The sequence below is a fragment of the Bos grunniens genome, chromosome 17 (genome assembly GCF_055505025.1).
Source record: "Bos grunniens cultivar Pamir isolate PY7600 chromosome 17, Bosgru_T2T1.0, whole genome shotgun sequence".
Classification (NCBI taxonomy): Eukaryota; Metazoa; Chordata; class Mammalia; order Artiodactyla; family Bovidae; genus Bos; species Bos grunniens.
The window spans coordinates 723,446-745,743 of record NC_141181.1 but is presented as its reverse complement, the minus strand read 5'-3'; the positions used below and the strand labels follow the sequence as shown (position 1 = coordinate 745,743).

Sequence of the window (22,298 nt, the reverse complement as noted above, 5' to 3'; positions counted from 1 at the left end):
CTAAAGCAGATAGGTCCTGGGAGAGGCCTGTCACAGAGGCAGCCCAAGTATCAGCAGCAGCACAACCATCTTGATTCCTGCAGCTACAGCACCCTGGCCCCAAGCACCAGCCCACTCCATACCACACACCATAGCCTAGCAATAGATCTGGGATGAACGCCATGGAGAAAGGGACATGACCATGGGCTGTTTCTAGGCAGAACCAAAAATGACTGCACAGGGGTTCACACTGTAACCATATGATCCTCACTTGCTTCTAGAGCTCACTTCCTTTGGGACAGAGCAAGGGCAACGGTGCCATATTGAGCCTGAGACTCAGGGCTTCTACTCAAACAATGGGGAGGGGGGCAGATCCAGCCCCTGACAAGGCTGTGACAGCCAAGAAGAAAAGAGGAGGCCCCACTCAACATCTAGAGCAGGTTCTGGACACAACAACTCCAATCACATCTCCTTATCAAGGGTTAACAGCCAGCACATTCTGAGGAGAGATGTGGCTGGCATACAGACCAGAAACAGCCCTCACACCAAAAGTATTGGACTTACACAGTCTACACAGGGATTTGACAGCTCTCTGTGTACATGCTTCATTGCGTTCGACCCTTAGTGACTCCACAGATTACAGCCCACCAGGCTCCTTTGTCCATGGGATTTTCCCAGCAAGAATACAGGAATGGGTTGCCATTTCCTTTTAGGGGATCTTCCCAAGCCAGGGATTGAACCTGAGTCTCCTGCATGGCAGGCAGATTCTTTACTGCTGAGCCACTGGGGAAATCCTAATAAGTACATACCTATCAATAATTACTTCAAATGTCAATGGGCTAATCAAAAGACATATAGATTGGCAGACTGAATGACAACAATAAAAAATATAACAAGAAATTACACTGTATTGCCTACAAAGAGACTCACTTCAGTGTGAGGGACACAGAGATTTAAAGCGAAAAGATGAAAAAAGATACTTCATGCAAATGGAAATGACAAGAAAGGAGAGGTTGTAATACTCATATAAGACAAAATAGACTTTAAAAGTTCTAACAAAAGACACAGAAGGACATTATTTAATAATAAAGGGATCAATATTGGAAGAGGATACATGTACCCAATATAAAATTAAAAAAAAAAAAATACTAACAGGCATAAACGAAGAAATTGACAGGAATATAATAATAGTAGGAAAATTTAATACCCCACTGCTATCAATGGACAGACATTCCAGACAAAAAAATTAATAAGGAAAGAGGGACCATAAATAATACAACACATTAGTTGGATTTAACTGATATCTACATCCAAAAATACCCAAGATACACATTACATTTTTTTGAAGTGTGCACAGACCATTCTCTAGGATACACCATACACTAGGTCACAAAACAAGCCTCAACAAATTTAAGAGGACAGAAATTATTTCATGTATCTTTTCTGACCACAATAGTGTAAAACTAGAAATCAACTACAGAAAGAAAACAGAGGAAAAAACATATGGAGATGAAACAACATGCTACTAAAAAACCAATGGGTCAATGATGGACTCAATTAAGAAATCAGAAAATGCCTTGACTTCAAAGGACAATGATAACAGAACCTTACATCCTATGGGATGAAGTAAAAGCAGTTCTACAAGAGAAGTTCATAGCTATAAAGGCATTCCTCAAGGAAAAATTCAAACAGCCTAACCTACCAACTAAAAGAATTAGGACAAGAAGAATAAACAAAACTCAAGGTTAGCAGAAAGAAAAACAACAAATATTAGAGAGGAAATAAAGAAAATGAAGATTAAAAAGAAAAACAACAGAAAAGATCAATAAAGCCAAGAGCTGGTTTTTAGAAAAGATAAGCAAAAATCAACAAACCTCTAGTTAGGCTCCACAAGAAGAGAGCAAATCCAAATAAACAAAGAAGTAAAAGAAGAGAAATAACAACCACAGAAATACAAAAAAATAAAATAAAATCATTAGAATACTGTGAACACTTACATAATGACAAACTGGACAGCCTAGAAGAAATGGAAAAGTTTCAAGAAACGTGTTGCTGTTTAGTCGGTAAGTCATGTCCAACTCTGGTGGACTATATGTAGCCCACCAGGTTCCTCTGTCCATGAGATTTCCCAAGCAAGAATACTGGAGTGGGCTGCCATTTCCTTCTCCAGGGGATCTTCCCAACACAAGGACTGAACCCACGTCTCCTGTATTACAGGTGGATTCTTTACCACTGAGCCACCTGGAAAGCTCAGCCAAAACTGAAGGAACAGATAACAATAGAATCTGTAATAAAAACAACTCCCTGCAAGCAAAAGTCCAGGACCATACAGCTTATCTGTGTTCCTCAAACTATTTCAAAGTGAGGAATACTTCCAAAGTTATCCTATGAGGGCACCATCATCCTGATACCAAAACTAGACAAAGATACTACAAAAAAGAGAAAACTACAGACCAGTATCTCTGAAGAATATCGATGCAAAATTATTCAACAGAATATTAGCGAACCAAATCCAGCAATACAGAGAAAGGATCATATTGATGTTGCATTCATTCCAGGTTAAAAAAGATGGTTCAAGATAAGTAAATCAATCAATATGATACACCATTTAACAAAAGGAACCAAAAAAACTAGATGATCATATCAACAGACACAAAGAAAGTATTTAATAAAATTCAACATCTACTCATGACAAAAAAATCTCATTAAAGTGGGTATAAAGGGAACATATCTCAAAATAATAAAAGTCATTTATGACAAATCCATAGCAAACATAATACTCAACAGTGAAAAGCTGGAAAACTTACTGCTAAATTCAGGAAGAAGACAAGGATGCCCACTTTTACTGCTTCTGCTCAATACTGTATTGGAAGTCCTAGTCTTATCAGTCTGACAAGAAATAAAATGTATCCAAACAGGAAGAAAAGAGGTAGAACTGTCATTATTTGCACATGATGTGACATTCTCTATAGAGAACTCTTAAGACTCCACAAACAACTATTAGAACTATTAAATAAACTCAACAACATGGCAGGATACAAGATTAATACACAGAAATCTGCTGCATTCCTTTACACAAACAATGAAACATCAGAAAAACAAAGTTTAAAAGATAAGTCCCATTTGAAATTCCAACAACCTAGGAATAAGCGTAACCAAGGAGGTGGAAGATCTATATGCTGAAAACTATAAAACAACAATGAAGGAAACTGGAGATGATTCAGAATTGGAAAGAAATCTCTTGCTCTTACAAAAATAATATTGCTAAAATGACCATACAATTTACAGGTTAAATGCAATCTGTAATACTCAGGACAGTTTTCAGAGAAATGACCCAGAAATGCCAAAGAAATACTGAGGAAAAAGAATAAAGCTGGAGGTATAACTCTTCTAGACATCACACAAAACTACAAAGCTACAGTAAACAAAACACTATGGTAATGGTAAAAAACAGACATATAGATCAATGGAAGAGAACAGAGAGCCCAGAAAAAGCCACATACCTATGGTCAATTAATCCAACAAAGGAGACAAGACAAAGCAATAGAAAAGAGACAGTCTCTTCAACAAGTAGTGTTGGGAAAGCTAAACAGCCACATGTAAATCAATGAAATTAGAACACTCCCTCATATCACCTACAAAAATAAACAAAAATGGTTTAAAACCAAAATGTAAGACATGTTATGCCTAGAAGAAAAAACAGGCAAAACATTCTTAGAAATAAATCACAGCAACATTTTCTTAGAGCGGTCTCCCAAGGCAAAAGAAATAAGAGCAAATAACAACAACAGGACCTCAGTTCAGTTCAGTTCACTCGCTCAGTTGTGTCCGACTCTTTGCGACCCCATGAATCGCAGCACTCCCTGTCCATCACCAGCACGACCCCATGAATCGCCAGGCCTCCCTGTCCATCACCAACTCCCGGACTTCACTCAGACTCATGTCCATCGAGTCAGTGATGCCATCCAGCCATCTCATCCTCTGTCGTCCCCTTCTCCTCCTGCCCCCAATCCCTCCCAGCATCAGGGTCTTTTCCAATGAGTCAACTCTCTTTGCATGAGGTAGCCAAAACTTAAAAATTTTGATTTTTAAGGAATCAAAGGAAACCATCACAAACACAATCACAGCAAAGAAAACCATCAACGAAATGAAAAGGCAACCTATGGAATGGGAGAAAACATTTCCAAATGATGCAACTGACAAGGGGTTAATATCTCAAATATACAAACCACTCATACAAGTCAATACAAAAAGAAAAAAAAATCAACCCAATCAGAAAATGGGCAGAAGACCTAAATAGACATTTCTCCAAAGATAAATAGATGTTCAAACAGGCACATGAAAAGATGTTCAACATCTGAGATTATCAGAGAGATGCAAATCAAAACCACAGTGAAGTATTACCTCACAGTGGTCAGATGGCTTCATCAAAATATCTACAAATGATAAATGCTGGAAAGGATGTGAAGAAAAGGGAACCTTCCTACACTATTGGTGGGAATGTAAATTGGTACAGCCACTGTGGAAAATGGTATGGAGTTTTCTTTAAAAAACTAAAAATGCAAACTACAATATGATCCAGCAATCCCCATCCTGGGCATATATCTGGAAAAGATGAAAATTGTGATTTGTAAAGGTACATGCACTCAGTGCTCAGAGTAGCACTATTTACAATAGCAAAGACATGGAAACAAACCAAGCGTCCACCAATAGATGATTGGTTTAATGTGTGTTACATATACAGCGGAATATTACTCTGTCATAACAAAGAACGAAATACTACCATTTGCAGCAACATGGATGAACCTAGATAATATCATACAGAGGTAAGTCAGAAGACAAATACTACGTGACATCACATATGTGGAGTCTAAAACATGATACAAACAAATCTACATACAAAACAGACTCACAGACACAGAAAACAAACTTATGGCTACCAAAGGGGAAACGGGGAAAGGGATAAATTAGAAGTGTGGGATTAACACATACATACTACTACACATAAGGTAGATAAGCAACAAGGATTTACTGTATTCAATATCTTGCAATAATGTATAATGGAAAATAGTCTTAAGATAAACATAAGTGAATCATTTTGCTGTATACCTGAAACTAACACAATATTGTAAATCAACTATATTTACTTCAATTATAAATACATGCATGCATGCAATGTGAGGTCTTGAAACAGAATAGAAACATTAACACAAAAAATTGTAAAATACAGTAAGCCTGTAGCTTAGGTAATAGTAATATACCAATACTGATTTCTTAAGTTTTGAGAACTATCACAGCTATATAATATATTAATACTATGAATTATACACACAAATAATTTTTAAGTAAGACTTTTCTATACAAGAAAGAAATCCATAAGTACAAGGACAAAAGTCTAATGGTACAGGAACACATAGAAAGTAATAGTGTTACATGGCAAAAATAACACAAAAATAATGCAAATAAAGTCAAAAGATTAATACAAATAAATATTCACACCACAACTGACAGGAAAAAAGGGCCATTCTCCTTAACATATCAAATCAATAATAAAACAATGGCAAAAATCATGAAACCACGAACTGACCATTTAGAAAGATGTTTAACTTTCCTCAAAATAGAAGTACAAACTAGATGTGAAAGAATTTTTCACCTACCAGCTTGCAAAACTCAAACATTTAATTATAAGGTGCTACAGGGGCTCCCCTGATAGCTCAGTTGGTAGAGAATCCACCTGAAATGCAGGAGACCCCATTTTGATTTGTGGATTGGGAAGATCCCCTGGAGAAGGGATAGGCTACCCACTCTAGTATTCTTGGGCTTCCCTTGTGGCTCAGCTGGTAAAGAATCCACCTGCAATGTGGGAGATTTGGGTTCAATCCCTGGGTTCGGAAGCCTGGAGAATTCCATGGACTATATATAGTCCATGGAGTTGCAAAGAGTTGGACACGACTGAGTGACTTTCACTTTCATAGGGTATGTAGGGAAATTAGTACCTTCATATTTACTGTTAGTGGAAGTAATAATTAGCATATCTTAAGATACCCTTTTAATAACTATTCCATTTCTAGAGTTTTATCCAACTTAAATCTATTAGCACACATACATAATGATATATGTATAAGGAATCGCAGCACTGTTCATAAAGATTAAAAACAATTTTAAGGTTCAATTAAAAACTAGTAAAAATTATACTACATCCAGAACCCCTCCTCCCACATACTAGACAGCTATAAAGGAATGAGTTAAATCTATCATCTTATATAACAAGCTCCAGGATGTACTGTTAAAGGACTACCACAATAGAAATGTTCTGTTACGCTTACAACTCATTTTGCTATTAGAGACATGAATTTACAGATCCAGGTTTGAGTCTCAGAAAGAATTCTTAGAAACTGCAAACGTCTTTTTCTGATTGCAGTTTTGGCTAAACTAAGGTCCATTTCAACAAATGCTTGAAAAGCAGAAGCCTGGAAGAAAGCAACTGTGGCTTATAGCTAAGTTAGGAATTTCTTAGCAATAAGTGTCCCAAGCTAAAGAACTGCTTCTCAATACTTCAATAAAGGTAACTAGGAAAATATCCAGCAAATTGTTAGCTACTCCACCTTACGTTAGAATCAGAAAAATATGTAAATTAAAGAAAGAAGCTGCTAACTTCATCAATGTCTTGTGAGTTGTATGAGGCTCCTGAATCACTGTTTAATCACATAGCTATTTTAATCAAAGTTTTTCCAATAAAGATTCTTCTAGTTAGTAAGATAAGACCTGAGAGGAAACTCCCAATGACCCAGCAATAGGGAAATGATCACAATGCATCATGCTTACCTGCCCTACATCTCCTAGAAGGCAATTCTGCTACTTGGTGCCATCTCTCTTCTTTGAAGTCATAGCATTCCACACTTCGAATAGCCTTTGGTGCTTGGCCCCCAACCACCACCATTAACTGGAAGGGCAGAAGTATAAGCACTTGAACAAATAACTACTGCATACTCAGGGATTTAAAATGTCTTACTGACACAAAGACAATGACATGGAGAGTATTAGGATGAAGATGGTAGGGTGAGCTGGGGGAAAACAACCACCTAATAAACATTTAATAAACATCACCAAGGGGGCACACATATGTTAGAACTACAATTCTATTTTCTAGCACATTTAGTCAAAAATAAGGATATCAGAAACTAAAATAAGTTTCTGATCCTTCAAGCAAAAGCAGTATTTAAGCCAAAAACAGCAGGCAATCAGCACTGGCAAGGCTGCAGTATGTCATAGGGCTTGCTAAAAACTAGATCCCAGCTTTGTAATGACTAGGGATTAGATCTCCACAACCTAGGAGAGCAGACAAAAGTGAAATTTATGTTAGTGGGTAGATGAGGTGAAGAGGACAGTATGGTATTAAAAGAAAGATGGAAAAAGAAGAAAAAAAAACTACTGAAAAGGAGCACTAATTAAATTTAAATTCACGAGAGAGTACAGATTCCTAGATATCAAGTAAAGAGATCTCCATGGATGTCCCACAAATAAAACAAACAAGAGGCCAGATAATGGAGATACTAGAAATCATAACAAATGAATGAGCAGAGAATAAGTGAGTTCAACTCAATTCACCAACTATTCATTAAGTGTCTATCATCTGTGTTTAATCAGAACTGTGCTAAGGTGTTCTACATAAGAAATATAAGACATGGTCTCTATCCCTAAGAGCTTATAGATTTCACTAGGGAGACAAGATTCTAAAGTAGTTCAAGAATAATATGCAATTATATATGATTATAGACATTAACTGCTATTCCTGATCAGAAATGTAGCCATAATTTAGTAAAAACTTCCTGGAGCGGGGAGAACCTTTAGAGATAGATGGGACTTAGCAATCAATGTGTTTGTCTTTTAATGAACATAAATGAGCACACTGAGTACTCTTTGTCAATTCAGAAGAATGTAAAAGTTAATGATGTCACAATTAGAACACTGTAAAGAACGGCAGGGACATTTCAAGCAGAAAGTTAGATAAGCACAGGAAAAAGAATGTTCAAAAGAAACACAAACTCAAACAGAAGATGGAATGTTTCATAGACACAAAAAGGGGAAGTTTGCACCTTGACTGAGCAATGGTCTACTTGTACTTAAAACTATAGAAAAGATGGGTACACAGAAATCAAAGTAAGTCCTATTTCCAAAAAGAAGCTTATTCTAGTAATTTACAGGAAAGGAGAAAGAATTTTAAAGGTCTTAAAAAGAAGATCGGATACAGCACAAATATATAAGATTTTTCAGACCTGTCATTCCCCTAGTGTTGAATGCAAATAAATAAAAGGCAGAATTAATGAAGAAAATCTGCATTACCCTTCCTTACTATTCTTAAAGGAAAAAGAGGAGGGGGAGAAGTTGTGAAATCACAGAGGTGCAACAGACAGTAAGATCAATCCTGTATCTAGGCATCTATAGAAGATCTATCTGTGCTTAAACTTTTAAACTCTGCCCAGCAGTTACACAATAGTTAGAAGAGGCTTGGTTAACATCTGATGAAGATCAGTTAAAAAAAAATCTCTAAAGGGAATACTTTTCAAAAAATCCTTGAGAAACATAATAGTTGAATAGATTTCATGATTTGCAACTATGAATCTTATGATTTCCATGCAACATTTCACTTCTTGTAGATCAAAATGGGAAGGGAAAATGTGCTACTGATTACAGAGAAAGGTAGTAATATCTGTCCTTTACTCGCCCAAGAGAAGTAAAATGGGTTGAGGATTTGGAACTCCAAAAATCAGAGATAACCAGGAAAGGAAGAATGTATAATGGGAAGACAAGAGCAGGGATATTTGTATGAGATCAAGAGACAGTGCCACTACCAACAAAAATGTGTCATGACTCTGACATCCCAATTGTTTTTAAGAGACAGCTGGTTTCACATGAGAAACACCATACTTATGCTGCTGCTGCTAAGTCACTTCAGTCGTGTCCGACTCTGTGCGACCCCATAGATAGCAGCCCATCAGGCTCCCCCGTCCCTGAGATTCTCCAGGCAAGAACACTGGAGTGGGTTGCCATTTCCTTCTCCAATGCATGAAACTGAAAAGTGAAAGTGAAGTCGCTCAGTCGTGTCCGACCCTCAGCGACCCCATGGACTGCAGCCTACCAGGCTCCTCCGTCCATAGGATTTTCCAGGCAAGAGTACTGGAGTGGGGTGCCATTGCCTACTCCGACTTATTATGCTAATATAAAGGAATTGAAAACTATGAAGACATGTGTATGGAAAAGTTAAATATGACATATTTAAGGAAGGTAAGAAGTAGGGAGTTAGTTATACAAAATCAAGTGAGCATTCTGAAATGTAGATCAATTAAACTTTGTTCTTTCATTTTCTTCACCTATTAAATATTAGTTTAGTTTAAATTGCCTCCTGAAATATCAAATTTAGATATCCTGGGTAAAATAAGGAAAAATAGAAATAACATGATAGCATTTACAAAAATACAGATTCCAAATAAAAAAAGAAGCTAACAATAACATGTGGTGTTATAGTTAACCCTGGTGGTCTAGTGGTTATTGTTAAGCCTTGTCGTCCAGTGGTTAAGAATCTTCATTGCAATCCAGGGGATGTGGGTTTGATCCCTGGTCAGGGAACTAAAGTCCCATACGCTAAGAAGCAACTAAGCCCACACAACACAACTACTGACAAACAGTGGAAACAGTGACAGACTTATTTTGGGGGGCTCCAAAATCAATGCAGATACTGACCACAGCCATGAAATTAAAAGACGCTTGCTCCTTGGAAGAAAAGTTATGACCAACCTCGACAGCATATTAAGAAGCAGAGACTTTGCCAACAAAGGTCCGTCTCGTCAAGGCTATGGTTTTTCCAGTGGTCATATATGGATGTGAGAGTTGGACTATAAAGAAACCTGAGCACCAAAGAATTGATGTTTTTGAAATGTGGTGTTGGAGAAAACTCTTGAGAGTCCCTTGGACTGCACAGCGATCCAACCAGTCCATCCTAAAGGAAAGCAGTCCTGAATATTCACTGGAAGGACTGATGCTGAAGCTGAAACTCCAATACTTTGGCCACCTGATGCGAAGAACTGACTCATCTGAAAAGACCCTGATGCTGTGAAAAATTGAAGGCAGGAGGAGAAGGGGACGACAGAGGATGAGATGGTTAGATGTCATCACCGACTCAATGGACATGAGCTTGAGTAAACTCCGGGAGTTGGTGATGGACAGGGAGGCCTGGCGTGCTGCAGTCCATGGAGTAACAAAGAATCAGACACAACTGAGAGACTGAACTAAACAATAACATATAGTAGCAAAACATACACAGTTTTTCATTATACTGTCCAAATCCATGAGTGCCTTACACAACCCCAAGATAGTTTACTGAAGATACAAAACTAATGTCTGAGTTATAAAAAGATTTATCTTATGCAAATAAGTATGAGTCCACAGAATCAGAGACTAATAAGTCACTGTCATAGTAGAAATATTATCTGTTATTCCAGGACTGCTACCACATTTTGTCTGATGTGTCTTATTGTGATTATAATAAAGTGCGTCATTACTGTTAATCATGTTGCCTCGTTCTTAACTATCTAGTTAGAATTAATCTTGAATATAGACCCTCTAAAATGACAAACAGTGCTATTGTAAAAGCATCCAGTAGAAGCACTTTTCAAAACTATGTGCAGATAAATAAACTTTCAGGAGAGACTATGCAAATACAAAACCAGCAGCAGTATATCTCCCTGCTACCTGTCAGGTGTGCCGCCCTACTCTCCAGTCACCCTGAGAGAGCAGAAGAGAACCTTCATGGATTGGCATACCCACCATGAAATCAAAGCTAAAGAACTGAGAAATCCGAAGTTTAATACAGTTGGGAGGGCCATCCAAACCCATTGGCAGAGAAGAGCCCAGAGACCGTGTCAACTGAACAGATGATCACAAAAGAGAAAATAATTGACAGGATTTCACCAAGAACTCTTTAGAATGTTTTTAAAAGTAGCATGCTTATTACAGAAATTAGAAGAGAATTAGTTTTCACTCTAAAGGTTAAGGCATAGCTAAAGACAGCAAAGCTAAAGATGCCAGCTAAGGGAATATACAGGTTAAGAAGAGACCTTTTAAAAATATGCAATGTTTAAAAAGTATTAAAGATAAGACAAACCTTTTAGAAGGAAGTTACAAAGACCAGCATAAAAGAAATAATCATTCAAATGGGCTAAGGCTATAGATGGCTTTTATAAATCTGTATTTTTTGGTAAGAACAAAAACTGACGCCAAACAATATGGACAGATATGAAGTAATGAAGACTTAATAGAGATGACTTCTTATAAAAGGAGGTAAAAGGTATTTGGAAAATGTAAACACTTATAAAATCAGCAGACCCAGATGGCATGCATACTAAGGTATTAAGGGAACTAGCTAATGTACTTACTGAGCCACTTACAATTATTTTTGAAAAATCTTGGAGAACTGAGGAGAGATCAGAAAATTTAAAAACGGCAAATACCAATTTTCAAAATAGGGTAGGAAGTGAGTGCCTTGTAAATATCTTTTAAGTGACAATAATTTTCACTAAAACTTTAGAATATTTTGAGAAAAGCATTCAAATTTCTAGGAGCCTATGAAAATGAGTAACACACAGAGGGACATTAAAAAAAAAACATGCTAAATTTGAATCTATATGATCCTAGATCTCATCAGATGCTATTTGCCAAATTACTTGTTTTGGTTTAGATAATAAACACAATAATATGGACTGACACTATAAATGGACTATATTGCTAAGTGGGTATTTCTAATGAGGAATCACCAGGAAGAGTACTGAAGTCCATTTTAAATTAAAATATTAACTAATAATTTAGAAAAAAGGAGGGAGTAGCACTGGTAAAATATAGTCAATTCTAAATTGAGAACTCTTAACACTGGGCAAAACAGAAAAACACTACTAATATGAATTTGAAGCAATTAAAATGTAGGCTCAAAAAAAAAAAAAACTTTGAAAAAATACTAAATAAAAGTATTAAAGTGAAAGAATATAAAAGATATAATTTAATGGAAATATAAAAACAACTAAAGATGATGTAAGAAAACAGTAGACAACAGATTAATTATAATTTCTTAATCCATCATTGCCCCCAAACACACGAGAGCTAGAAATCAATACATAAATAAAAGTATTATATTATGTATGGATCATTTTGATCAACCATACACAAAATGGTGCTTAAAGTGCTGGCCTCCTAGTACTATAAAGATGCACACAGAGCAGAAGAAACTGCAAACAGAAAGACAGAAATGAGGGGTTATTTGTAAAGAAAATTTAATCAGTAAGAAATGAATGGCTTCAACTAAAAAGATAAAGGTAGAATACAAACTTTCACATAGGAAATTTAGGAACACTGGAGATCTGGGAAGACATCTGGGAAATCTACACTGAAATGGCTATGTATGATGTGTGAGTGAACCATCAAACTGTGTACTATTTGTACACAACAGACAATAGGAGGCAACAAAAGGAACAAGCTAGCATCCTTAGTTGTAAGCAATTCTGTGAAACTACTCAGTTTTCACTTATCACCCAAATATGTAGCTTACAAAGAAATCTTTAGATCTACATACTCTGATTATCTTCTCTGCTGTTAACTAGAGCTGAAGAAACTCAGAAGGGATAAATACCAGTGGCCTCTGTTCCAGAAGAGCAGTATCATGTGGTTTGTAAAGATTAAATGAGTCAAACAACACCCACCCTCCACAGACAAAATCAAAAAAGAAGTTGAATTACATACACTACAATGAATTCCTGGATACATGGAAATTCAGATGAGTAAAATAAATTAAGAGCCTCATTATGGGCCTTTCAGATGAGATAGTAACAGATAAGAACAGCAGATCCTACTTTGGGAAGGTTCATGGGTGTCCTCAATCGGGTCCGGATGCTCTTCATTAATATACGCTGCTCTGTTGGTAGCAGATGGTACTTCATAGCTTCAATGAGGTAATCTTTGCAAGCACTGCTATTCTTCACTAGTGCTTCTTCCTCAACCCTCTGAAAGAAGAAATCAGACTCACCCTATGAGGGGATAGCTAATTCATGATAAAATGACAAAGAAACAAGAATAAGAAAAAAGAATAACTATCTTCTGATTCAATCTAAAAGTTTCAGAGGCAAGTTTATAAATATCACTAAAAAAATGCTTGACTATCTGGTCTACAGAGAAAAATATATAAATAATAAAGAAGAACTGCAATGAAAATCATATACTTCAATGTCAGTTATAGAATAATCTTTAGTAGTACTATGTTCATCTATTTGTTATCTTTAAGCCAAATTAAGAAATAGTTTAGGCCAAACAGTAAGAAAAATTAGAAAATTGAGATAATGAGTCCTTCAAGCAGGGGACGTAATATTATAAAGACAACCTTTTAAAACTTGAAAAAAAAAAATCCAGTAAAGGGATTCAAAATACTTTATAACAATGTACCTATACCACAAATAAATCTTGTCCCTCCTATCCCTATCCTCAAGTGCAGGATAGGTTTCTTGTTTTTTTTTTTTTTTTCTGTTCGTTTTCTTAAAGGCAGAGTACCAGTGATTACACATATGACAACAAGTAAACAAGCTTCAAACAATTCTAAAATGTTCAGATCTAATGCTAATAAAGAAATGTTTCTTCATATTGATAAATGGCAGAAACTAACACAACACTGTAAAGCAATTATCCTCCAGTTAAAAACAAATAATTAAAAAAAAAGTTTCACTGGATGGCTTCAATTATAAATTAAAATGTTGAAATGACCCTAGTATAAAGGAATGCTAATAATAAAACAGTAAATTTAAAATTTTTCAGAGACTACTAAAGATCCATTTATTGCTATTTGTTTCAAATAACCTGGTTTTCTTCAGCTTAGAATTCCATTCTATTCCATTCCATTCACTAATTAGAGGAGGCTATTAGAAGGAAGGCAAAAGAGATGCAGAAATGACACATAACTACAGATGTGGTTTCTGCATGTACTCACATCACCACAGACAATGCTTCCACAAGCTCCAGTACTTGCTTATGCAAACCAGATACTGGGGAGAAGCAAACTTTAAGACCAGGAAGTAGCCCAAGAGGTAGCAGTTGCCAAGGACATCAGGTATATTTACTGCCCTATGCCCGGTTGCCACTGTGTAACGAGAATCTACACACTGTTGCCCCAGGGACATGGTGCTAGTGCATACTTATGTGTTATGCAAATACTTTTACCTGAACTAAATATTCCCGAGGAAGCAAAGGTAACCGTACATGTTCCATCAGCCGAGCCATAAATTCTTGCCTTACATCCTTGTCATGATTCACCCAAGCTATTACTGCTTCAAATACCTTGCAGAGAATATGAAGGACAGAAAAGTAATGAGTTATGTACCAAGGTATCTGAATAAAATATAAGGAGATTACATTTTATATAACACTCTTGCTAAGACATCCAAGTTTTATCAATGGTTGAAGTTTTTCAAATCATGACTATGCTTTTGCTGTTCAGTTACTCAGTTGTGCCCAACTCTTTGTGACCCCATGGACTGCAGCACGCCAGGCCTCCCTGTCCTTCGCCGTCTCCCCAAGTGTAAGCTGCAGGGGCCAGTCTAGAGGAAGAGGCTCAGTGTGGAACCTGTTAAACTTTGCTCAAACTCATGTCCATTGAGTCAGTGATGCCATCCAACCATCTCATTCTCTGTCATCCCCTTCTTCTCCTGCCTTCAATCTTTCCCAGTATCAGGATCTTTCCCAGTCAGCTGGTGCTTCATATCAGGTGGATGGCCAAAATACTGGTGCTTCAGCATCAGTCTTTCCAATGAATATTCAGGGTTGATTTCCTTTAGGATAGAATGGTTTGATCTCCTTGCTCTCCAAGGGACTCTCAAGTCTTCCCCAACACCACAATTAGAAAGTATCATTTCCTCAGTGCTCAGCTTTTCTATGGTCCAACTCTCACATCCATACATGACTACTGGAAAAACCATAGCCTTGACTAGATGGACCTTTGTTAACAAAATAATGTCTCTGCTTTTTAATATGCTGTCTAGGTTTATCATAGCTTTCCTTCCAAGAAGCAAGCATCTTTTAATTTCATGGTTGCAGTCACTGTCTGCAGTGATTTTGGAGCCCAAGAAAATGAAATGTCCCTGTTTTCACTTCTTCCCCATCTATTTCCCATGAAATGATGGGAATGGATGCCATGATTTTAGTTTTATGAATGCTGAGTTTTAAGCCAGCTTTTTCACTCTAGCACCACTCTATCCATGCAGCCACTGAGAGGGTAAAAGGCAGGAAGGCCAGGGGTCTCCAAACTAAGGAAATAGCCTGCAAGTGTCAGACATTTTTATCTCTCTTAAGCAGCAGGAGGAAACAAACTAGCAATATTTTTTCCTTCTCTATACAAATTTAAAAGGAGGTTTCTCTTAAAATACTGTGTTGCCATAATGATACCTGGTTTCACCTGAAGTTAACTATTCTCAAACCTAGAAATAACCAATGCCTTTTACTTATGGAAATGTTTGTCTTAAGCTATGGCAATGGCACCCCACTCCAGTACTCTTGCCTGGAAAATCCCATGGATGGAGGAGCCTGGTAGGCTGCAGTCCATGGGGTCGCGAAGAGTCGGACACGACTGAGTGACTTCACTTTCACATTTTCACTTTCATGCATTGGAGAAGGAAATGGCAACCCACTCCACTGTTCTTGCCTGGAGAATCCCAGGGGCAGGAGAGCCTGGTGGGCTGACGTCTATGGGGTCACACAGAATCGGACATGACTGAAGTGATGCAGCAGCAGCAGCATGCTAATGTACTATGCATTTACCCCCAAACTCTGTCTTCAAGTTGGTTCCGCCTGTTGGCTCAGAACTTACTTGACAAACCAGTATGTTATACTCAGATGTTGTTTCCCTAATCTATATAAATGAAACTATTTGTATGGTGATCTGCCCTTCTTCAAGATTCAAATTAATCATTTTATGGCCCAGGATGAAACATTTGGTGCCAAGATTATCCCAAAATACATCTTATGGGTGAGGGGCCTGGTGCCATGCTGAGTTTTAAGACATTCCTTTCTTTCATTAACAGACTGCTAGTGACTATATAACATCCAACTGAAGACTAGCTGGGGGGTACTCTTTCTGCCCCCTTGTGATGCCTATGTCAGAAGCTTTCCCTATCTCCTTTATACTTTAATAAAAAACTTTATTACACAAAAGCTCTGAGCAATCAAGCCTCGTCTCTGGCCCCAGATTGAATTCTTCTCCTCCAGTGGCCAAGAATCCCAGCGTCTTGCATGATTCAACAACAACCTTTCACCACTGATGGACATTCAGGTTGTTTCCAAATCTTGGTTATAGTAAAAAATGCTACAGGCAAAGGGGAATGTAGATATTCCAAGACTGTTTTCATTTCCTTTGGATATATACTCAGAAGTGGGACAGCTGGATCATATGATAGATCTACTTTTAATTAAGTATGTACTTTAATAACTATGCTTAGTACTTTTACATATTTAGTGAGTACTTTTTGCTGGGTAGATAGAGTGCCTGATGAACTATGGAATGAGGTTCGTGACATCGTACAGGAGACAGGGATCAAGACCATCGCCATGGAAAAGAAATGCAAAAAAGCAAAATGGCTGCCTGGGGAGGCCTTACAAATAGCTATGAAAAGAAGAGAAGTGAAAAGCAAAGGAGCAAAGGAAAGATTTAAGCATCTGAATGCAGAGTTCCAAAGAATAGCAAGACGAGATAAGAAAGCCTTCTTCAGCAATCAATGCAAAGAAACAGAGGAAAACAACAAAAAAGGAAAGGAAAAAAACAAAAGAATGGGAGAGACTAGAGATCTCTTCAAGAAGATTAGAGATACCAAGGGAACATTTTGTGCAAAGATGGGCTAGATAAAGGACAGAAATGGTATGGACCTAACAGAAGCAGAAGATATTAAGAAGAGATGCCAAGAATACACAGAAGAACTATACAAAAAAGATCTTCACAACCCAGATAATCACGATGGTGTGATCACTGACCTAGAGCCAGACATCCTGGAATGTGAAGTCAAGTGGGCCTTAGAAAGCATCACTACAAACAAAGCTAGTGGAGGTGATGGAATTCCAGTTGAGCTCTTTCAAATCCTGAAAGATGATTCTGTGAAAGTGTTGCACTCAATATGTCAGCAAATTTGGAAAACTCAGCAGTGGCCACAGGACTGGAAAAGGTCAGTTTTCATTCCAGTCCCAAAGAAAGGCAATGCCAAAGAATGCTCAAACTACTGCACAATTGCACTCATCTCACACGCTAGTAAAGTAATGCTCAAAATTCTCCAAGCCAAGCTTCAGCAATATGTGAACTGTGAACTTCCAGATGTTCAAGCTGGTTTTAGAAAAGGCAGAGGAACCAGAGACCAAATTGCCAACATCCGCTGGATCATGGAAAAAAGAGAGTTCAAGAAAAACATCTATTTCTGCTTTATTGACTATGCCAAAGCCTTTGACTGTGTGGATAACAAGAAACTGTGGAAAATTCTGAAAGAGATGGGAATGCCAGACCACCTGATCTGCCTCTTGAGAAATTTGTATGCAGGTCAGGAAGCAACAGTTAGAACTGGACATGGAACAACAGACTGGTTCCAAATAGGAAAAGGAGTACGTCAAGGCTGTATATTGTCACCCTGCTTATTTAACTTCTATGCAGAGTATATCATGAGAAACGCTGGGCTGGAAGAAACACAATATGAAATCAAGATTGCCAGGAGAAATATCAATAACCTCAGATATGCAGATGACACCACCCTTATGGCAGAAAGTGAAGAGGAACTAAAGAGCCTCTTGAGGAAAGTGTAAGAGGAGAGCAAAAAAGTTGACTTAAAGCTCAACATTCAGAAAACAAAGATCATGGAATCCGGTCCCATCATTTCATGGGAAATAGATGGGGAAACAGTGTAAACAGTGTCAGACTTTATTTTTCTGGGCTCCAAAATCACTGCAGATGGTGACTGCAGCCATGAAATTAAAAGACGCTTACTCCTTGGAAGGAAAGTTATGACCAAGCTAGATAGCATATTCAAAAGCAGAGACATTACTTTGCCAACCAAGGTCCATCTAGTCAAGGCTATGGTTTTTCCTGTGGTCATGTATGGATGTGAGAGTTGGACTGTGAAGAAAGCTGAGCGCCGAAGAATTGATGCTTTTGAACTGTGGTGTTGGAGAAGACTCTTGAGAGTCCCTTGGACTGCAAAGAGATCCAACCAGTCCATTCTGAAGGAGATCACCCCTGGGATTTCTTTGGAAGGAATGATGCTGAAGTTGAAACTCCAGTACTTTGGCCACCTCATGCGAAGAGGATTCATTGGAAAAGACTATGATGCTGGGAGGGATTGGGGGCAGGAGGAGAAGGGGACGACAGAGGATGAGATGGCTGGATGGCATCACTGATTCGATGGATGTGAGTCTGGGTGAACTCCGGGATTTGGTGATGGACAGGGAGGCCTGGCGTGCTGCAATTAATGGGGTCGCGAAGAGTTGGACATGACTGAGCAACTGAACTGAACTCACCAAGTACATTATCTAATCTTCTTGAACTTCAGTAACAGAGGTGATAATTTGAAGATATATGACCTAATTCATTGTTGACAACCTTTCCAAACTGAACTTGCTTCTACTAGATTAAAATCTAAAGTCCCTTTTGAATAAAGCACCCAAAATAATAAAGCAAAGTGATACCTGTAATAACAATCATCTGCTCTTAGCATTTTTGGTTTTCTTCTGGGTTTGCAAAATGCTGGACCACATACTTCTAAATAATCTGCAGAACAGATTAACTTTCTTTCATCATAATAGTAGAATGTATTAAATGTGATATTTAAAATTTTAAAAATCTAAATAATGACATTAAACATATACCTATGAAAAAGTTAATGAGCTATTAAGAAGATGGTATTTAACCACATAATTTCCTTCCAGATTGATGAGAATATAACCCAATAATCTTTAAAGGGTTATAGAAAATGTTTGATGATATGTAAATGAATAACTGGAGAGCAAAAATTAGGTTATTGTACTGCAAGTATAGAGCAAGACACTAAAAATAATCTACACTATAATTAACATGCTTCTTCAATTCATTCAGTCCACAAGTACCTTTATGTGCCAGATGCTAGAGATTAAGAGGGTCTTGCCAATTTTATCTGCTATTTCTTGGTTCTGTTCTCTCTTCTCCACCTCTCTTTCTGCCACCCTACACCAAACAGATCTTACTGCACACTGGTAACTTCAGCATCCTCCCATCTGATCCTCACCCAACTTCTGATCTATTATGTATATCACCATTTTAGAGTTAGTCTCTAAAAATGGTCCCTAGTAAAAGCATTTCTCTAGTATCCGTACCTTATATAGTAACCTCACACACAGGAATCTAAGTTGGCCCCGAGAAACCAACAGGGAAGGTTGTGGAGGCAGTATTATGGAGTCATATTTGTTCTGGTGTCTTGAAATGCTCCTTTGAGGGGAAGCCAGATGTCATGTAAGAAGTCTGATTACTGGTGGTGAGATGCCATGAGAGATCCAAGCCAGTTACAAAGAATAAGTGGGTAGAACAATACCAGCCAACAATCGGCCCAAGAGCCAGACAAGTGAGTGAAGAAACTATCCTGGGTGTTCCAGACACATAAGATGCCATGTGCAAAGGGACTGAAGCCTCAGGAATGTGGCTCCAGTTAGAACCATGCCACCTGTCAAGACAACCCAGCTGAAGCCCCAGGCCCTGTAGAGCAGAGACAAACTGTCCCCATGTGCCCTGGATGAATTCTGTTCGCAGATTGTGAGCCTAAGAAAATGATCGGTGAGGTTGTTATATAGTAGTAGAAAACCAGAATAGTATCCATGACATGTTTGCCGCTAAGTCGCTTCAGTCGTGTCCGACTCTGTGCGACCTCATAGATGGCAGCCCACCAGGCTCCCCTCTCCCTGGGATTCTCCAGGCAAGAACACTGGAGTGGGTTGCCATTTCCTTCTCCAATGCATGAAAGTGAAAAGTGAAAGTGAAGTCACTCAGTCGTGTCTGACTCTTCGTGATCCCATGGAGCACAGCCTACCAGGCTCCTCTGCCCATGGGATTTTCCAGGCAAGAGTACTGGAGTGCGTTGCCATTGCCTTCTCCAATGACATATCTACAGAGTAGGTATTATGGCATTCTCCTACTGCTAAGAACTCTTCAGATGCTCTTTATCACCAAGATAAAGTCAATTTTCTTTAACAAGGCTCAGGAAGTATTTTATGTCATCTCCCATCTTGTCTCTAGTCACTGTGCCTACACACACACACTCTGGGCCTACACACACACACACATACCGTACCTACACACACTCACACTCCGTGCCTGCACACACACACACACACACACACACACACACACTCCGTGCCTGCACATACACACACTCCGTGCCTACACACACACACTCTCTCCGTGCCTACACACACACACACTCTCTGTGCCTACACACACACATTCCGTGCCTACACACACACACTCTCTGTGTCTACACACACACACACACACTCCGTGCCTACACACACATACACTGTGCCTACACACATACACGCACACAATCTGTGCCTACACACACACACACACTCTCTGTGTCTACACCCACACACACCACTCTGTGCCTACACATGCACACTCTCTGTGCCCACATACACACACTCTGCCCACACACACACACAAACTCTGTGCCCATACATACACACTCTCTGTGCCTACACACACAAACTCCATAGTGCATGTGCACTATGCTGCTGCTAAGTTGCTCCAGTCGTGTCTGACCCTGTGTGACCCCAGAGATGGCAGCTCACCAGGCTCCCCCATTCCTGGGATTCTCCAGGCAAGAACACTGGAGCGGGTTGCCATTTCCTTCTTCAATGCAGGAAAGTGAAAAGTGAAAGTGAAGTCGCTCAGTTGTGTCCGACTCTTCGCAACCCCATGGACTGCAGCCTACCAGGCTCCTCCGTCCATGGGATTTTCCAGGCAAGAGTACTGGAGTGGGGTGCCATTGCCTTCTCTGGTATAGACACTACAGTATAAACTATAAAGATACACTATAAACTCTAATCTTACTAAACCAACCAAATGCAATCAATCTTTCACATCTCTTTATATTTGCATATTCTTTTCCCTCTACCTGGGCTTCCCTTTTCACTCCCACCCATCCTATTTCCCTGGAAAACTCATACTCACTTTAAAAAAACTCAGATCATACACTGGAGTCATGCTAAATGCCAATCTTTATCCAAGGAATGATTACATGCTCCTATTGGATCTTATACAGCATTCTGTGATCATGTATTACCTCACTGGTTGTTCTGCTGGTCATAACTAAAGAATTTTATGTTGTCAATCTTCTTATATCCAGAATTCCATAGCAATATCTGGTACACAGTAGAAACTCAACACACATCTATTAAACATGAATAGCAGTGTCTTCCTCTATATTTCTGGGATGTTAAAAGATTATACATTTCACGACATTCATGTATTTTTTCATTTGGTAACTATTATGAGAAATGTGTCTTGCCCCCAAGCAGGATGAATATCCTTGAGGAAGAGAACTAAAGTTTATACAACAAAGCATATAAAAGAAAAACTAAAGTTTTACTTCATCCAAACACAGCCTGTGCATAAACTTCCGTGCCCTGATTTGCACAAGGTATAAACCCTATCCAAAGAATAAAAGCCACTGAGAAGCTTCTCTCTCCACAGATATGAAAGGTGCAGGTGGCTAACAGAGGCGACTTCCAATTTGGAGAGACAGGCTATACAGCCAGACAAAGGAACTGCAGATGGCTCTGTAAGGGGAGGGGGGAGAAAACGCAGGGAGAATACTGTGTAAGCTGCAGGGCCCAGTCTAAGGGAAGAAGCTCAGTGTGGAACCAGTTAAACTTTGCCACCTGGGTGTCTTCCAACTCATAAGATGATGAATTCAGTTTGGTTCGAGAATATTATGTTTTAGCTCACAATTATTCCAGGTATCTATCTAAGCTGTGAGAAGAAATCCAGTTCCCAAAATGTCCTTTGTTTCAGATAGTTTAATGTGTGCAAGCTCTTACTGTGGGGTCCAGTACAAAACTTCAGTGTCTAAACAGTTAGGGAAGCTCCTATGGAATGAGAAGACAGTCATTTACACAACCAACAAGTCAACTAACTGAGTTTCTCAACTTCTGATCAAAGATAACTGGCTGTCACAAAACAAAGCAAAAAAAGGAAAAAGGAAAAATACTATATCACTGTACACCAGAAAAAGAAA

The 22,298-nt window shown here is 38.5% G+C and overlaps 1 protein-coding gene across 7 annotated transcripts in view; it reads right to left on the bottom strand.

Annotated features, from left to right (window-relative positions):
• The window catches only part of KLHL2 (kelch like family member 2), a 173,592-nt gene that overhangs the window by 10,430 nt on the left and 140,864 nt on the right, over window positions 1–22,298 (bottom strand). For 5 of the 7 annotated variants that reach the window (XM_086346171.1, XM_086346173.1, XM_086346177.1 and 2 more), the window contains 3 exons: window positions 14,230–14,346; window positions 12,876–13,025; window positions 6,805–6,922 (listed from right to left, as the gene is read on the bottom strand). In XM_086346171.1, coding sequence (XP_086202297.1) covers window positions 6,805–6,922; window positions 12,876–13,025; window positions 14,230–14,346 — 385 coding nt within the window. The remainder of the gene's footprint in view (window positions 1–6,804; window positions 6,923–12,875; window positions 13,026–14,229; window positions 14,347–22,298) is intronic. The other 2 variants (XR_015144095.1, XM_086346172.1) reach the window with 2 other exon arrangements.